Source organism: Poecilia latipinna, unplaced genomic scaffold, assembly GCF_001443285.1.
Source record: "Poecilia latipinna isolate Pla-1442-1.1 unplaced genomic scaffold, P_latipinna-1.0 Scaffold499, whole genome shotgun sequence".
NCBI classification, from domain to species: Eukaryota; Metazoa; Chordata; class Actinopteri; order Cyprinodontiformes; family Poeciliidae; genus Poecilia; species Poecilia latipinna.
The window spans coordinates 561,849-580,470 of NW_015113115.1; the positions used below are offsets into that span (position 1 = coordinate 561,849).

An 18,622-nucleotide genomic window follows, 5' to 3' on the forward strand; every position below is an offset into this window, starting at 1 on the left:
AATAACAGGCACTAAAGCTTAACATGACACTTATTACGTGATGTTACACAGTGGAATACTGAACCCAGAACATGTCCTGTATTTTTTTTTTTTTGCCTTAACGCAATCTGTGCAAACTTGAGTAATATTCTCTAAATAGGAATATAATCAAGGTAATTTAAAATTCTACATTTGAACAAAAGTTAATCTACAAAGCCGTCCCTTAAATGCATCCCAAATACTTCTCTATAAAAAAAAATTTAAACACTTTTCTACTCATTCCAAACTAAAATACAGAAATATAAATATTAGCCACTTAAATGCATTTTATTCTGTGCTTTTACACTGTCTAACAGATAAATGACAATCATAATCTAGTAAATTATAATCCGCATAAGGCAAACAACTATTAGTGAAGCAGATAAAACACCAAAAAATGTTCTAAAATAAATAATCTAAATATAAAAAGAAGGAAGAATCACATGCTCTGGCCTCACACATTGCAAATATCATGTAGACACTTGCAACCACGGCGATCTCAAAAGCTTTACAACCAAAACTGACGTCTTGTTTGCGCCTCTCAGCGACCCGGGCTTTGTGTTGCCAAGGGTGGAGTGCGGCGCTCTCAAAAAAGAAAAACGCTCGGCCTCAATTCTGATGTAAAGCTGCGGGAATGCTCTCCGTTGTTCAAGCCGTGTCATTCAGGATGCAGTTGTGCAACGGGGTCAACAGCACACACTCATGCTAACGGGGGGGGGGGGGGAATTGAAAAACAACGGGGGGCCCGGACGGCAAACGCAATAAAAATCATCCATAGAAAACTCTGTGCTGCTTAAACATTCCTCTTCTCTCAGAACTAACCTCTGAATGGGAGAAAAAGAACGCTCCAACAATGGTAAGGAAAAATACAGTGCAATACATTTCGACACCTTTGATAAAAAATAAAAATAAAATAATCGTTCTATATTTATGAGAAAAGTCTCATAAATGCAGCAAAGCAGAAAATAAATTACCATTGTATGTACATTATAATATATACACTATAACTGCTTTGTAGCTTTTAAGTTAGTGTTTGTAACACATTATTTCCAGAGACTTAAAGTATCTCAATGCGGAGGCGAAGAGGCCGCGGCAACAGCACAGTCCCTCTGAGCTGTTCTGGTGATTTACGGCGTTTAGACGAGAAGAACGCAAGCGTCGTTGAGGGATCCCGTTCCTCGGATTGTCCGACACTTCGCTCCCAGAACACGGAAACGTTCGAACACAGTCCACAACGCCGCTGCAGGGCTGCAGAAGCACTGAGCGATGACCGAGGGTGAGGGCAGGCATTCCTCGTTACATCAGAAGAATTTTGTGTTTGATGTCCTTTTTTTTTTTTTTGCGAATGAACGCAATCAATTGGACGATAAAAGTTTGTAATCCTCCCTTTCGGGTTGATCAGGATGTGACGGAACGGCGTTGGCGTGCAAAAAGCAGGAGGGCGCTGAATCGGACCCCCTCTGAAAAAGTTGCAAAACGGATAATCACTGCGCTGAAGACGGAGTGCGGCGTCGTAATACCTGGATGCTGGAGAACAAGCAAACAGAGCATTTACACAGGATGCATATGTCTTCATGAGCTCACTTCACAGTTGACAAAACACTGAGCAGGATGTCAGCCACAATTGGCAGCAGCCAGTGCATTACATTAGGCAGTGAGATGTTTCCATCTTTATTCAGCGCTGCGACAATATTACGCTGCCAGTAAACAAGTGGGCCATTTGAATAATTCATGAGGACAAACTGAGAGCAGACAGTGGCTTTCCTCTGTTTTGCGTCTTCCACAGTCGGCTCTGATGGAATAGGAACTTCACTGTTTTAGCAGAGATTGTGACGTAACACCTGGGATCAGAGAGGAGCTGAGGAATGGTCCAGCTCGTATGTTTTTGTTTTGTTTTGCTTTTTTTCCTCCACTCACCTTACATTTCTACACAAGTCCGTCATAGAGTGACAGTGCCTGAACAATGGAAGGGTCTGCCTTTGACCCTTCCTGAAACTCCTGCAGAGTCAGCTTCCCATCTGCATTCTGCAACAGGAAACACAATGAGACTGAAGCTTTGAAATGATCAACAAACCAAAAAAAAAAAAAAAAATCAGGCAATGCTACCGTACTGTTTGGCCATGTTATGCACTCAGTCACTTTATTCTGGTTAAGGGATGCATGATATATCGGCGGTACTAGCAACAGCATCAGCCAATATTAGTCATTTTTGATCGATATCGGTCCATCTTGTTGCCGTCTGTTTTGGTCATGTGGTATTTGTTTGGTAATATGACATTAATAGTGATGCAGCAAGGGATTGTGGGAAGTTTAAATGAACCTGGTTCGGTAATATCGGTAAATATTGCCTGTAGGCCATAACACCTACATATTGGTGCATCCCTGTGCTGATTTATCCCAAAGAAATCCCAATGAAAAACGTTTAATACATTGAAATTGCCATAGTTTGCCATATAAACTCTTGTAAAGTGGTAAAATGAGACCAGGTTCAGAGCTAGTTTATTATTTAGCAGCAACTGTATTGCTCCTGCTTTATGCTGATTAACTGATGTTGAGTTCAGTGAACCTTGTTGCTGATAGACCCGTAGTCCTGTCGGCTACAGCTGGCAGTGGTGAGTTGCATCTCACCTTTCACTACAGCTGAGTGGATTCCTAGGCCTGAGAGTGTGGGCACTGACGGCCAGTGCTGAAGATGACTATAAATGACGTTTATAGACTGCAGTGTTAGTGATACTGCTCTGGGTACAACCACCAGCTCTAAGCTTCAGTCTCTGTAGCTCTTAGGGTAGCAACAAAGGCAAAATTAGCCCAGGTAATGCTAAATGAATAATTATTGCTGGACTTATCTGTGTCAACTAAAGTTTGATGCTAGGAGGTCAAATAAAAGGCTACATCATAAAGTGTAATAATGCTACACTGACCTTGTCCATCATTGCAAAAATACGGTCCACTCTCTTTTCTGGTGTGTTTTCTTCCTCTGGTAGCTCCACAGTGTTTCCCTGAGACAGACGTTGCATAATTATCACTCTAGCAAATCAGGACAAGGAAAAAAAGATGTGGGCCCCATACTTACCACCATTTGATATATAGCATCTACAATGTTTAACATTTCATCACGAGTTATGTAGCCGTCGTTGTCGAGATCATACAGTTTAAAGGCCCCTGCACAGAGAAAAAAAAGTAATAATAAAGGTTTGAAAAGGTGATTTTCACATTTTGTCGTAATTTAATCACAAATTTTGAATGTTTTCAGATTTTATGCGATAGATCGACATAAAGTGGTGCATCTGGAAAGCAAAATTATTTGTCTGCAAATAAAAATCTGAACTGTTGTGCGCATTTGTATTCAGCTCCTCTTTACTCTGACACCCCAGATGAGCAACAGCTGAAGTGAGACAATCTGTAGACAGGACAACTACTAGCTGTGTACTCCAAAAATCAAAAATCCTACGTGTTTTGAAAAACGAACTGCACGTCGATATGAAATGCCTTGATCATAGGGATGAGTGTGATATTGACAAAACATTTTATTACGATATTTTATAGCATTTACTATAATGTAATAATGATACAAGTCATAATACAAAGAACTTACATTTAAACAAGTACAATAAACTGATCAAATCATATTTTCATTAAGAAGCATAATGATGTCTGAAGTCTGTGTTCTGCGACTTTTAGACGTCTCTCTGCTTCAGCACACCTGGCTCCAATATTAGCGCATTAGCAAAGCTCTGCAGGGCCTGACTGCATGCTAGGGAGGCAATTCAGCCTCAGTTTGTATGGAATTGAATAATCACAACGTCACGCTGTAGTGATACTCGTTTCAGCAGCGATAGCACAGCCGGTCAGGTTTGATGATGAAAGGCATGGAGCTAAATGCAGTTTAGTGGAATCTGGGAAAGAAGCCTGCAGGGAGCTGCAGAAGAATTTAGACAGGGCATGGACTGACTTTCCAGCAGGATGACAAAACATACAGCCAGAGCAAAAATAAAATGGTTTAGATCGCCCATCTAAACCACTGGGCCATTCTAACACACAGTTGCAGTGTGTTAGAATGGCCCAGTCAAAGTTCAGACCTAAATGAGAGTCCAATCAGTATAAAAGAAGTCTTTGAATTTCTCTTCACAGGCGCTCTCAAACCAAATTGAGTTTTTGTTATTTTGCCAACTTCAGAATGTGGTTCTACAAAATATGAACTCAGGGCAGCTGAATACTAATGCACGCCACACAATTTACTGACTTTTACTGGTAAAAAAATTCCAAAGCCATATATAATTTTTCATTCACTTCCTAATTATACACTTCTTTGTGTTGGTTTTCCATGTGAAGTCCTAATAAAACTCACTGCTCTTAGAGGTTGTAACATGAAAGAGGGGAGTGAATACATTTTCAAGCTGCTATAAAATTTTTAGATCACATTAGTTTTAATGAAACAGATATGGTTAGAATTTGACCAATATGTTTTTTTTTGTTTGTTTTTATTTTTTTTTTATTTTCAAGATGCTGAAAGTTTCCTGAAGACACATGGTAATCTTTTACAGTCGGTGCTCCTTTGAACCCACCTGTCCTTTTTAATACGTAAAGCAGCCCAATTAAAGCTAAATCCTGTCATTTCAAGGTGAAAAACAGAGAACAGTTCCTTCTTACATCTGAGCTTCTCATCCAGAGTCCCCCTGGAGGTCACTGACAGGGCCTGGATGAACTCGGAAAACTCGATTCGTCCGTCCTAGCGAGCGACAGAAAACAGACGCAGAATGTAATTAGCTCTAGACAAGAAGACCATCCCACATCACATTTTGTGTAACTCTAACTTTAATGAACTCCGCCCCCCCTCCGATCCTCCTCCTCCTCTTCCTCGTTCTTTCATGCTGTCCTTCCTGCATTGTGCTGAAAACTGGGCCAGACGTTTGCTCCAACGGAGCTGCTATTTTTCGCCCTGCACCTGGCTCTCTCCTGAGGCTGAAATATGTCACCTCTGGTCATTAGCGAGACGGATGCTACTGGTTCATCTTCTTAAGACTCCCACCTAACGAACACAATCACCGGGTTTTGGTGGCCAGGATGTTACAGATTTTTTCCCAAACATTCCTCATCTTGATTGATCGTGGAGGATCATTTTGTTAAACAAGGGAGAAACTTCACTCCGATTTGGACGTTTCAGCTTTTGCACAGTCTTAAATGGCCGCATCTGCATTCAATTTTGGAATTGGGGTCTTAATACTGTTTATTTTTATTTTTCCCCCTGTGTGGCTGGACTTGAAGCAGAAAATAGAATGGAAGACAGTCAAAGTTGACACAAGAGATGAAAAGTAGATCAAATCCTACATAGTCTTGAAACGTAAAATTGTCTCCTTTAAAAAAAAATGCATAAAAGGAAAATTCCACACACAATAATGGAAATTTCAGGATTTAGCTTCATATTGTGGCTAGAAATAGTAAAGGCCACAGCTGCATGACAAAGGGTTTCCCACATTCCTTCACAACAGACATCTACCTGTATCCTTCCACCCCCACGTCAGGAAACAGTCAGGCACTCTCGGTGGTCTCTGAGGTCAGTTAATTTTATCTCTACTAGACATCTGCCTATCTAAGAAAAATGCTGAAGTCATGCGCTGCCAGTGACATAAGCCATAAAACCAAAGATCAATGCATTCTCTGACTACGGGGTGCCTAACACCAATGTGAGTCAAAGATAATCATCAGACGTGCCGGGGTTTGTCTGATCCCTCCAACAAAAAGCCATTTATCTGCAAGTCAATAAACCTCCAGGGGGCACACAAGCACCCTGGGAGCTGCTGGCTTATTGTTCCTCTGCCTAAACATAATCTGAATAATTATTTGCAGCTGTCATGTTGGGTTGGTTGTTCAAATATACAAGCAACATTTTGGCCTTGCTCAAACTTGCACGAATAAATAAGCAACTGTTTGATTCTAACAGAAATAATGAGAACAATTGGAAAATACCAAAAACTTAAAGAAGAAAAAACAGTGTGTGACAGAGAGTTCATTAACTGGTCTTAAACAAGTCATAGTAACTTGTCGTATAGGGTGAACCATGGAGATGATGACTGGAGGACATCATCCATTCACTTGTAAACGATCAGTGTCAGTGTTCCTGACTCATCATCACCTGTTGGTGCTCAGCTGTGTGTAATCCAGCCGAGCCCCAAACGAACAATGTCTCATTTTGCTCAGCCAGGTTCTAAAAAAAAAAAAACACACCCTGGATTTTGTATGCATAGCTTGTTAAAGTGCATTATAAGCCACAAGGGTATTTTGTTGATGTAACAAATCTAAATCGCCCCTAACAACCCATGTCTTTTTAAACCGCTGTAATGACATTTACAGGGAAATAGAGACTATAATGGCTGATTTAGTTCCTTGACGACCTGCTGTGTGGTGTGCTGTTGGTGTAGGGAGGTTTGTGGAGAGAGCAGATCCACAAAAAGGTTTGTTTCTAATAGGAAACCAGACAGGCATCTCTCAACAGGTAAAACAGAGTAAAAGAAGAATCAATTTTGAAAATAAAAATGAAGTTTCAGTAACATTTTATTATGAAATGGGGGTTTTTTATAGCCATTTCAAATTTTTAAACACTTTATTGGCATTACAATTAAACCATTCTTAAAATATAGAAAAAACTTCTTAAAATATAGTGCATGCAAATGTAATGTTTTACTAAGAGAAAGTCCAAAACGCCTGTAAAAAGTCTGTTATTATGAGAATGTTTTCAGGATTTTGTCGGAAACGATTAAACGCTTGGTAGCCATTTTCTCTAAGTTATGTAAGGCAACTGAAATAATAATGTGGATGCTTTAAACTCCAGTACTTGTGAGTTAAAATCTATAACAGCCTTGCACAGTACACTTTGATCATATTTTGTCAAAGGACTCCACTCCCTTTAAATGCAGTCGACAGTTCAGTTGAAAAGAGTCTGAATGAAGAGCATTCTGCAAAAAAAGAAAGAAAGAAAAAACACATGCCCTGTGCTTCTAAGAAAAAGGGCAAAACATGTTCCAGGAACTACAGCATGCTCAAAAAAAAACAATTAGATTTTATAAATGCCATTTATTAAGTGGCAGCGCAGAGAAAAAGAGCCTAGAAAACCACCAACCGTTGCTTTTAATTTAATTTCAATGCCTTATTAGTGTCTTAAATTCTGCACAATATGAAGTACAAACCTTATTTTCATCAAATACATTAAAGACGAACGAAGCAAACTTGGTGGGGTCTCCGAAAGGAAAAAACTGCTTGTATATCTTCTGAAAGCCCAAAGCATCCAGCTGGCCACTGGGACAATCCTTGATGAAGCCTTTGTACCTGAAAAACAAAATCAAAATATTAAAACAAAAAAAAAAAAAAAGAAGTATCAAAACATCAGTCTTGCAATCAGATAATCATCAGGCTCCAACTGGGCAGCGGGCTGAAGTCACCTCGTCACCTCAACGACAAGCGAGCGTGACTGATTCAGCATGAAAAAATGTGCCAGACCAAAAAGGTAAAGTGCAAAGCAATTTGTCTCATTCATAGATAAGATGATCACTCTAATCCAATAGCGAGCCCAAGGTGGTTAACGCTAATCAAATTCCTTTCTGCTTCTCTTTGATAATATGTGGAGCTGATAGATAAGTCGGAGAGCTTCCTCTCGCTCCTGGAAATGACATATCTGGAGAACGACTTAACATCTCTATTAGCCTAAAAATAGAAGCATCTCATAAGCAATTTGAGGCGCAGTCACTCAGAGGTAGGCTGTCTCCAGGACTGCTTTTGTAACGGAGAAAACAGCCATCGAGGAATCAAACCAACAGCTCAAGGAACAAAATAGAGAGTGTTAGTTTCTGTAAAAATAAATGTTAGATGAGTGGCAGAAGGAGGACGTAGAGGAGGATTACCCCTCTAGCTACATAAAACATTGCAAAACTGATCAAGTACACACAGGAGAGCACCGCATGTGCATCTCCGATTCTGTTAAGGCTTCTCAAAATGAGGCCGGTCTATAATTAAAGCACAGAAGAGCTTTGAAGAAGACCGAAGGCCAGCATGGAGCTTCTCCGTGCACACACACTGAGTCCTTCCTCTTCTTACACGCTTTACTTTTAATCTGCCTGGGAGATAACAAAGCCAGTTTCGTGTAAGTCCAAAAGATGGGAAGCTGCTTTGAGAAGCAGCTAGGAAAAAAAAGTTAGTTTAGCAAGAAGAGGAGCGAGATGACAGCAGAACGATGTAATATGAATTATCTGGAGATGATGTGCAGTGAAATGAGCGCCTAGCTCACTATGGTGAAGTATAACCTCATTGGTATTCAAAGTGCAGGAGACACAAAGCGTGTCCTAATCCAAAGCCAAACCTCTTTGTGGGAATCCGTCAGTCATTCTTCTATCTTCTACGTCTTTTTTCCAGTCTTTCTATAACTTCTATTTTATATTGCCTATAGTGACATCCACAGTGTTGAAGCATTAAACATTGTTTCTCTTTTTGCACTGTTACAACCACAAGCTTTAGTGTATTTTACATAATGGACTAACACAAAGTTTGTATAATTAAGTAGAAGAAAAATGGCACATTTCCAACGTTTTTACATCTCTAAAGTATTTATACTCAGCTCCTCTGAATCAATAGATTGTAGAACCTTTGTAAAAGATTTTCTGTCTTTGTTCAGCTCAGGTATGGTCAGACATGATGGAGTGCGTCTGGACTTTGACTGGGACAGCAGATGTGACCTCTTAACAGATCTTCTTCCAGGATTGTCCATTATTTACCTTAATGAATCATCTAATAAACTGTGATAAGCTTCCCTATCTCTTATACCCGCAGCCTGATGCTGCCACCACCATTTCTAATAGCTTCCTTTCGATAACAGCTTTCTTCTCCTCAGTCTTCCATGAAATCTAGATGTTACATGTCCTGACAATGTAACGTTTTATGTTTTCATTTGCGTAATACTTTTCCATATTCAGGTGATGAGCTGGCTTGTGCGTTGTAAAATCCAAAACCTTTGTCTTATGACTAGGAAGAGTGCACCGGTTGCAGTATTCTGGCCGATCTACGGTTTTTAAAAAGCTTGACCTGCCGATTCTGATTTTGGCAAATATGGATTTTTAAAATTCAATTTAACACTTACATGTCGGGCGATAGCTAATCTCCCAAAATTAAGGAAATCGTGGCGGAATTTTCAGTTTGCCAATTTATTGGTGCACTCCTATTTATAACCCATCCCTGATTTAAACTTCTCCTAAACTTTATTTCTATCATGTTCCTTTGTCCTGATGACGCTGCTGTTCTCTAATGTTCTCTAACAAACCTCTGAAGCCTTCACTGAACAGCTGGATTTATTCTAACGTGAAATATACTCAAGCAGACGTAATTATTTCGAGTTGAACTGCACCTGTTAGGGGTATCACATTATAGGGGGTTAAATACAAATGGATACAACTCAATTCAGTCATAACTAAGCACTACATACGTTGTGCTGGTCTATCACGTCTAAATAAAGCACATGGATGTTTTGTGGTTGTAACGTGAAATAACATGGAAAATAGCAAAAGACAGGAATACTTTTACAAGCCACTAAATTACAGCTGCTGTTACAAAATAAAAATAAAAAATAAAAATACTTTAAATATATATAAAAAACAACTGATAACCAGGTTTAGCTTCTTTTGTGATTAATCTTAGTAAATTTATTATTGATGAGCCAACACAGAAACTATTTATCTGGCTATTGCTTACTAAAGAGACCAGCAGCGTTCTGCTTAGTAGCAACAAAATATGCAACAAACACAGAAGTAGTAATGATTGAAAAAACGTGTGTTTCATTGGGATTACAAAATACTATTTAAATTGATGAACACTCTCATTACAGAGCAAATAAAAATAGATCTAAATGTGGTCTTTAGATTTAAATTGTTCTACAAAAAAAATTGTGGCTTTTAACAAGTAAATTCTGCTTATTTTCTCTATTAATTTATCAGAAGTGATAATTACTAGTCTATGAAAACAAATCATACAATCGATTCTCAAGGTTTGCAAAAAACTGTATTGTTGTTTATATTATCATAAATTCTAAAAACAAACAAACAAAAAAAAAAAGAAATGAAATAATTATGCCCAAGTATTCCCATCTGTTAATGTGTTTTGTGCCCTCTTGTGGACTAACAGACAAAAGCAGGTACAGTTTATTCAAACTTTTTCTTCCTTTTATAAGAAAAACAAACAAAAAAAATATTTTCATCACCAGACAGAGGGATTCCATTTAGTAAACCGCAGGAAGAACATACTAATGAAAAATATTCTTCTGGAAAACTCTTCATAAAAAGAGTTAAATTTAAGAACTTGTACAGTCTGCTATGCTCTACTTTTAGGCAAAATGTGTTTTTTTTTATATATATTTCTAATGAGTTATATCTAAAAGGGGAACTGAATCTCTTAAGTACTCCTTTGTTATTTGCCTTAAGAGTGCCAGAAGCATGGCTTACTTTCAACATCTTCACAGCACCTTAATGACTGTCACTTAAAAAAAAAATCTTACTGCACTTTTACAACAGAGACAGATCTGCAAGATAAAATGATCGAACTCGTGCTGCAGAACCAGAGAATTTCAAGAACTAAAAATAAAAAGAAACATTTCTTTTCAGAGGCTCACAAACAAGCTTCAAATTATTCATAGGCTCAGGCAAATAATAAAAAAAAACTAAATTTATTTCTGATTTTAAAAAAAACAAGGCACACACCTCTCAAAAGATAAAAAAAAGAAATTAAAAGAATGTTATTTTTTTATATAAAATTGGATGTTGAACATTATGTAAACCCTTCTCAACAATCGACGTTATTCTTCTTACAATCGAGTTCCAGTTTTTAGCATGAGTCCTCTAGGATTTTTACTATTTATATTTGTTGATGAGCTTATAGTCTTTGAGGTTGGAAGGCCTCCTTGCCATCACCCTAATCTTTAGCTCCCTCCATAGATTCTCTACCAGTTTCAGCTCAAGACTCTGGCTGGCTCGAATTAAAATTACTTTACATGAAAGATGATGGTAAAATTAAAAGATTACTTTACAACTAAATCTGCCAGAGTACGAATAATTTTTGAGTATAACTACACATGGCTGGAGCAACATTACCAGAACCACAAAATCTTAGCAAAGTAAATTTAATACAATTAGAAGAAATAAATAAGCTGTGTGTTAAAACACAGAGAACCTGGCAAAGGTATTAAACTTTTTTCTGCATGTTCTCACATTACAACCACAAAATTCCCTCCTCTTTATTGGGATTTTTGTTTTGTTTGTTTTTCCGTTATATTATAAAACAATATCCCAAGCTTTGAACATCTCATGAATGTTCGGTCTATCATCTAAAAATAGAAAGTATGGCGTAACCACAAAGCCTACCAATACACAGTAGAAAAACTGTCAGAAGAGGTTAAAGCAGAGGAGCAGAAGAGAGGTTTATGCCAACTCTGCAGGACCTGGCCAGGTTTGATGGGAAGATGGAGGTAAATAAAAAGTCCTGACACTGGAGTGGCAGTTCAACTATCGCAACATCCATACAACGAAATGGTTTAGATAAGGGCTTTTCAATGGTGGGGGAGAGAAATGAGATTGAAAAGAATAAAAATAAAAAAGCTAACTTCCCCAAGCATACGCCAGAGACAAAAATGGGCAGATTTTTATTACCCAATGCTACGGTGAGTAAGAAGACAGAGTTTAGTCTAAGCAAAAAAAAAAAAAAAAAAAGAACTGCAGAAAGCATGAGAATGATTACCTAAAGTTGGGTTTTCTATCTAAAGATGCTGCAATGTCACACCAAGCTAAATGGACTGTGGTCATAGCGGAAAGTAGTTCATACTTTTATCAATGTAAATGACGAAGCAAATGAAGCATCGCATGTGGTGCTGCTGCGCTTAAACCTCAGAGAAACAAGCATGAATGGAACATCAAGTTAATGCAACAGCAAAATGTTGAAAGATGATATAATAACACTAATGTAGTTGGGGAAGGGCACAGTTGTTGCTTTGCACTTTGCCACGGGGCTAACTCTACCACACTCTGAAAATCCCTGGTTTAGATCAAAGCTTGTTCGTCTATTAGAATGGTCCAGTCAAAGTCTATTTAAAAACATGCAGCAAAACTTAAAATTTGCAGTTCACAGGCACTCTCGACCCAACCTGACTGAGTTATTTTGTGAAGATGAATGAGTCTAAATGTCAGCTTCTGTGTGTGCAGACCTACAAACTCAAGGGGGATGAATATTATTCTTTTTTTTTAAGCAATAAAAATGTCACTTTTACCTTTAAAGTTTGCAGTTGTACTGTTGGGAAAAGTGTGAAAATGCTTAAGGGGCATGAATGGTTAAGCGCCGTACATTTGTTTGCATTTTTAATTAAATAAACCTTTTTATTTGAGTTGATTTGTCACACAGTGATCAGATGTATTTGTTTTACTCCTGACATCAGGGACTTAACCACATTTGCAAAACCAGTTCTATAAAGTGAACATACAGTCCAGTGTTGCTCCAGTGGGTACAGTAAGCAGTGCACCATGGAGTAAACATGTTTTCACTGTCAGCTATTTGCCAGGAACGCATCGTGTCCGACAGATCTTCGTGGTGACACTAGTGTTAGCCCCCCCCACAAAGTCAGACTGTACTTGATGCAGTGTGATGCTGCAACGTCTAGAAACATAGCAGATTCGGCGTACAGTATCAGACCCCGCCGACAGTGATAAAGTATTTATTATTGGCACCAGCAACCTCTCATTGGCATCTAGCATGGTGGCTGGCTAAAGAGCAGGACGTTTCCTTTGCTCCCGCCTCGCTGGCAGGCACATCACTGAGCCATGGGATTTTGTTATTGATTTCAGGTAGGCCTCAGGCATACTAATGATGTTCCCCTTGGAGGAGAATTAAAACGGGAGCAAACTTAATGCACAACACAGGCATTTATCTAACCCTGCTAATTCTTCTGTGTCTGTGCCTGTGCTCTAATTACATGCCATCTGCCATTTCCCCTGGTAAAATTCCCTCTCATCCCTCACACTTGGCCGTGTTGATTGCTGCTGATCTAAGAGTGAGGATTCATGCAAAAAAAAAAAATCTCTGTGAACGACACGGAGGGTGATGGTGAGCTAGCAGGCTGCGCAGCCGGCAGGGTGGAGGTTTGAGGGTTGCGGGGAGATGGGGGGGGTTTCCACCCCATTGCACTCGGGCAGCCCAGAGACTCTGGAACTTTCAGCAGCGATATCTACAGTGCAGTCGCTGTTGTTGTTGCTGCTGCTGCTGCGTGGCCTGGCTCCTTCCCTCCGTGCAGCTTCTAAGGGGAGACAGGAAGGGGGGGTGCATGGGAGGCAACTAGCTCTCGAGTCGCAGCTCCTTTCATGCATGCACAAGTTGATGGTGAAATGCGAAACCAAGCCAGAAGAAGTGAAGTGTGAAGATGGAGTGATCACTTCCGTACAGTGGTCTCTCTCCTATGATAATCCCTGTTCTTTGTTTTAACTGAGGGCAGACAACAAAGAGAAGTGATGACTACTCATGCTCGAGTCGAGTCATCTCTGTGATGAAGCTGCACTTTCTTATGCATGTTAGCAGTGTCAGTGACCCACAACAACTTTAAATTCCAATACTGTCGATCATCTTCTCAATAGTCTCTCCTCTTCTGGTCCAAAGTAAACGAGTAAGAACTGTGGCAAAGAAACCGCACCAGGACGATGCTGGTAGAAGTCACACTGACTAATAGCTACAAAAACTAACAGGAAGACTTACTAATCTGAAGGTTTGTGAAGGTTTGATGCCAATGTACAACACTTTGTAACAATATTCTTACATTTTACACTTTTATAGGTTTTGTCCTGTAGTGATCCCAAAATATTTTACTGGAAAAAAAACAATGCATAAGTAAGAAGAGTGTAAAATAAATTTGTTTTTTTGTTATTTAATTAAAATTTGAAAAATGTGGTAAGTGTCTCTATTCTGATACTCCTCCCATAGAACACCGTTCAGTTCACTTTACTGACTGAATGTAGAAGAGAATTAATGAGAGAAGAAACAAAGACTCTGGAGGAGCTGAAGAATCCAGAACTAATGTGGCAAAATCTATCTACATGACAACCTTTAGATATGCATTTGATAAATCTGAGGATAGCCACTGATGAAAGAAAAACAAAACATTTATGCATTGCAGTTTGCCACAAGTTTTATGATCAAAATTTAGCTTTTTGGCCAACATGCAAAATGCTGCGTGGTGAAAAAATAACTAGAGATACACTGATTGCAGTTTTGTGGTGGATCTTTAAAACGACTGACCTGCCAATTCCAATTTGGCTGGTACTGATTATTTTGTGTGAAAAGCTACAAAATATAGTGTCAAAGTCATTAACTTGGGAACTGCACACGTGCAGAAATGATCTGGAGGGCGTTTCTGTCAATCAGCTCTCTCTTACAGCAGAGGAAAAGGGGACAGCGGCTGGTCTTCAGATCTTTGCAAAGGTAGACAGTATCAGTGCATAAGATCACATATGTAGTGGAAGTCAACAAAAACCCAAAATAAAAAAAAATTGGCCCAATTTATTGGTGTACTCCTAAAAATAACACTTCATCCAAAATTGTAAAATGATGGCAACATCATCCTGAAGCTGGTCAAAGTGAACCACTTTCTGAATGGCTAGAACTAAATACAGGGTAATAGTGGAAGAAAACCAACAAAACACTTGAAATTGAGATGGAAGATTACCTTCTAGACAAGATACTAAAAGTTAAGGATGAAGAAGTGCCACACATAACCCCAGCTGTAAATGCAAAAAAGGTAGTTCTTTAATTGAATAACTTAAAGGTGCTGAAAAAAAATCAATCATTTAATAAATTGCACTACTTTGTGTTTGTCTATTATACTTTATAAAATTCCAATAGAAGATCCAACAATTTGTGGTTGCAATGTGGCAAAATATGAAAAAGAAAAATCACAGGGTGTAATTACTTTTGCTGTATTCACGAAAACCTTCAAAATGCAGCGACCTTACAACCTCTGTACCCCCCGCACCATTCCTCTCTTATCAGACATCCCGTTTGCAAACAGAGTGAAAAGGTTAGGGAGGAACGCATCATGGAAATGTTTGTATCTGTTTTATCAGCCTTCAAAGTCATTTAGCCACAGTGATGCTTCAGAGTTGTTCTATTTTCAGAACTCATCTGTCTTCAGGGAAGCGTGAGGGAGACGGCTTCAAATCTACTGTAAAAACACTTTTCATAGACTGACAAAAACCAACTCCTGGACAAAAGCACACCAAAGTGAGATCCGCTAATGACCCCTGTCAAAAGTTTTGATATATTATCATCATCAAGTAACAACAGGAAAAAGTCTCATTAAAAATAAATGTACACACTTACCACTGCTGTACTTCTTTCTCTGTGACTGTAAAAGACAGAAAAAGAAAAGTGGCATCAGAAAGAGATTTTTGTCCTAGAAAAAATAGCCTAGTAGTTAATCATCTTGGCCTAAACCTTTCCAACACATATCCACAGACAGAGCACAAAAATAATCAGCCCACATGCAAATATTGGAAAGTAGCACTGTTTCACTCAAAGAGGAAGCAATTGATTGTAGCGCATCCAAAGAGACAAGTAGGAAAGCTGGGAAAAAAAAAAAGGTCAGTTAGAATGTGAAAGTCAGCCATAGATTTAGGAGTAAAATACGTTTTAGCAGCAGGATATGTTTCTATGCCCACACAAGCAGCACGATGTACCAGGACCAATGGATCCCACGAGTTTTCCCCTCCACTTGTTACTTTCCCCGAACTAACCGAAGTAATTTTCTGCTTTCTGGCCCCTGGAGTTTTGTAATGAAAATGAGGGTTGAAAATCAATAACTGTATTCTAAGCAAGCCGTCCCTTGAGACTTCCTGCTAAAGTACCACTGCACCACTTCTAGCGAGCCAGAAGTGTTGTGGGGGTCGAACAAGGAGCCTCTAACCACAACTGCCTGGCGTGTTTGTTAAACACTAATATCATCTAATGTCACACTTAACCCAGAGGAACTCTGTCATGGTTTTTACGTCTGTATAAAACATAGAAATGAAAGCAGCAAAGCAGACGTACACCTTCCACACATTTAAACTAATGCTATTTAAAAAGCCAGTACTGGCATTAGATTACACAACATCCAGGAAAAGCAAAAACCTTTTCTGTGAAATGTTCACATTACTTTCCAGAGTATAACAGAATCGCATTAAATCTATTGATAAAAGGCAGCTTTTGCTTGCATTTATGTCCATCTTCACTTGTTCTGCTCGGCTTTTAGCAAAGAAACCCCTCATGTGACCTCTTCCAGGAAAAGAAATATCAGGTCGAGCCCACAATTGACAGGGCAGTCAAGCTACTATTAAACTGGCCTTTAAAATCAGTTCAGGCAAAAAAAAAAAAAGAAAAAAAAAAAATAGAAAGAAAGAAAGAAAGAAACTGAGGTAATTTATCAAGGCTAGAATTATCACATAAAACATTTATTTTAGAACTGCAGAGGTGATGGGATATGGGGGAAAAAAATGTCCATCTTGCCCCTCCCAGACCTGTTGCTGTTGAAATAAGGCTTCAAAAATGGCCATCGATTAGGAGACATAATTAGTATTGTACATATTTAGCATTGTCTGGGAAGTCATTTTCATTTATCATCACATTGATGATGATAATTTTGCTCTTTTTTTCTACGAGAAATTACTTCCTAAACGTTAACGCATTTATAAATATAATTAAATAAAGTTATTCTGTTATGTTTATCAATATATTTGCTCTCCTTATTGAAACATGTAGCCTGTATAGAAATGGGTAAGTTTTGAGTACTTCTGTGTTCATGGAGTTGTGACAAATTGCTAAAAAGTATTCATGGTCACTTTTTATTATCCAAATAAATAGCACAAAATATTGTGATAAAATGTTAAGTCATTACCAACTATTCCTACCCCTCAATTTTTACATTTGCAACTGCAGACTGGCTACCTGAGAAGATAGCCCAGCTAACTAACCAGCTAAGAGTTTATTATACTTCTGTTCCTTAAAAAAAAAAAAAACAATACTTTACACAATAACCAGTTGACCGCTAAATTAAACAAGTTTACTCTGTTTTCTCTTAAATCTACACTTACCAGTCACTTTATGAGGTACATCTTGCTAGTATCAGGCTGGACCTTCCTCTGCATTCAGAACTGCTCTATTTCCTTGTGACACAGATCTTACGAGGTGTTGGACATTCCCAAGGGATTTTGATGCAACAGAATCATGCAGCTGCTGCAGATTTAGCCTCCTTGATACAAATCTCCCTTTCGATGTACTGTACTGAGATCAGGTGACTGTAGAGGGCAATGGAGAACAGTTTGGACATGGTGACTTATCGTAAGTAGACATCAGAAGAATGGCACACAGTGTGTCACAAATAGGCCTGTCACGATAACAAATTTTGCTGGACGATTAATTGTCTAAAAAAATTATTGCGATAAACGATAATATTGTTTCAAGACCTTTTGATACTAATTTAATGGCAATGACTAATAATGCATGCGATTTCCTGCCATAGATAGATAGATACATTTTATTTTCAAAAGAACACATAACACTGGAACTAATAAACTAAATAAACAAAACGACCAAAAACAAAAATAAAATGGATTCTCAGTCTCCATTACCAAAAAACGTACTTTAATAAAAAGTAAACAACATAAAGCCAAAGTGGAAATAAATATTGCATTCAACCAAAAGAGTGCAGATTATGGAGTCTGTATGTGCCCTTCAGTAATCACTAGATTTAAATAAAGAAGATGGGCACATCCGACTACCTAATGCAATAGTTCACACTACACGGCTTTTTTGCCCCTATTTTGTCCTTATGACAATCTTAGATCGTTGGCCGATCTAAGATTCTCGCTGGTGATTTCGTAACCGATCATCCTGCAGTGTGTGGTGAGTTACGGTAGATCGTCGTGGCCGCTCCTATCTAAATCGGGTTTTTCCCCGACTGGGAGCTTAACGCTGAATGTGACAGGTAGCCAATCAGAAAGCGCGGATTCTCCTCCGTGCTTTCTGGGGGAAAGTTATGAGGGGAATCCCAAACAGCTGACACGTCGCAACCCGAAGTCCAGCGGACATCGGAGATGATATGTGGAAACAACATAAATGTTTATTCAACATTTTGTGCAAAGAATATAGAAATGACAAGGGGAGGAGTTGGAGCCAAATTGCTACCGCAGTTGATAAACCCGGTAAGTTTTCAGCTGTTCATCGTTAACCTGACATAAATAATGATTTTCCTTCAGTCAGGACTTTACGCTGACTCTAGCCACATGCATTGCAGGTAAATTCTAGTAAAGCATTGATTAATGCCTGATTTTAAAATTAGTTAACTGGACTTGTAACCATTATTTTGTGCCCATGTGGCTGGACACCACACGGCACGATCGAACCCGATGGAACCGTTACCTAGAGTTTCTATCAGCTAATGTGTCTCTCAGGTTTTGAAAATGGGCCGACAATCGGCGACAACTCCTGCCGTGTGCGCTGGACATTACACTAAGGAAATGAGGAAGGGAGGGTCAGTGGAGAGCACCGGAGTTGAGCCTTTTTT

At 38.8% G+C, this 18,622-nt stretch overlaps 1 protein-coding gene across 1 annotated transcript; it reads right to left on the reverse strand.

The window, feature by feature from the left end:
* Positions 1–285: 285 nt before the first annotated feature.
* Positions 286–17,386, reverse strand: ncs1b (neuronal calcium sensor 1b). Its single transcript, XM_015040175.1, has 8 exons — positions 17,317–17,386; positions 15,403–15,427; positions 7,203–7,341; positions 4,669–4,747; positions 3,092–3,180; positions 2,940–3,017; positions 1,936–2,043; positions 286–1,545 (listed from the first exon to the last, which is right to left on the reverse strand). Exons 1-7 carry the CDS (start codon positions 17,384–17,386, stop codon positions 1,945–1,947), a joined length of 579 nt encoding a protein of 192 aa, XP_014895661.1. The 3' UTR covers positions 286–1,545; positions 1,936–1,944.
* Between the last annotated feature and the right edge of the window lie 1,236 nt (positions 17,387–18,622).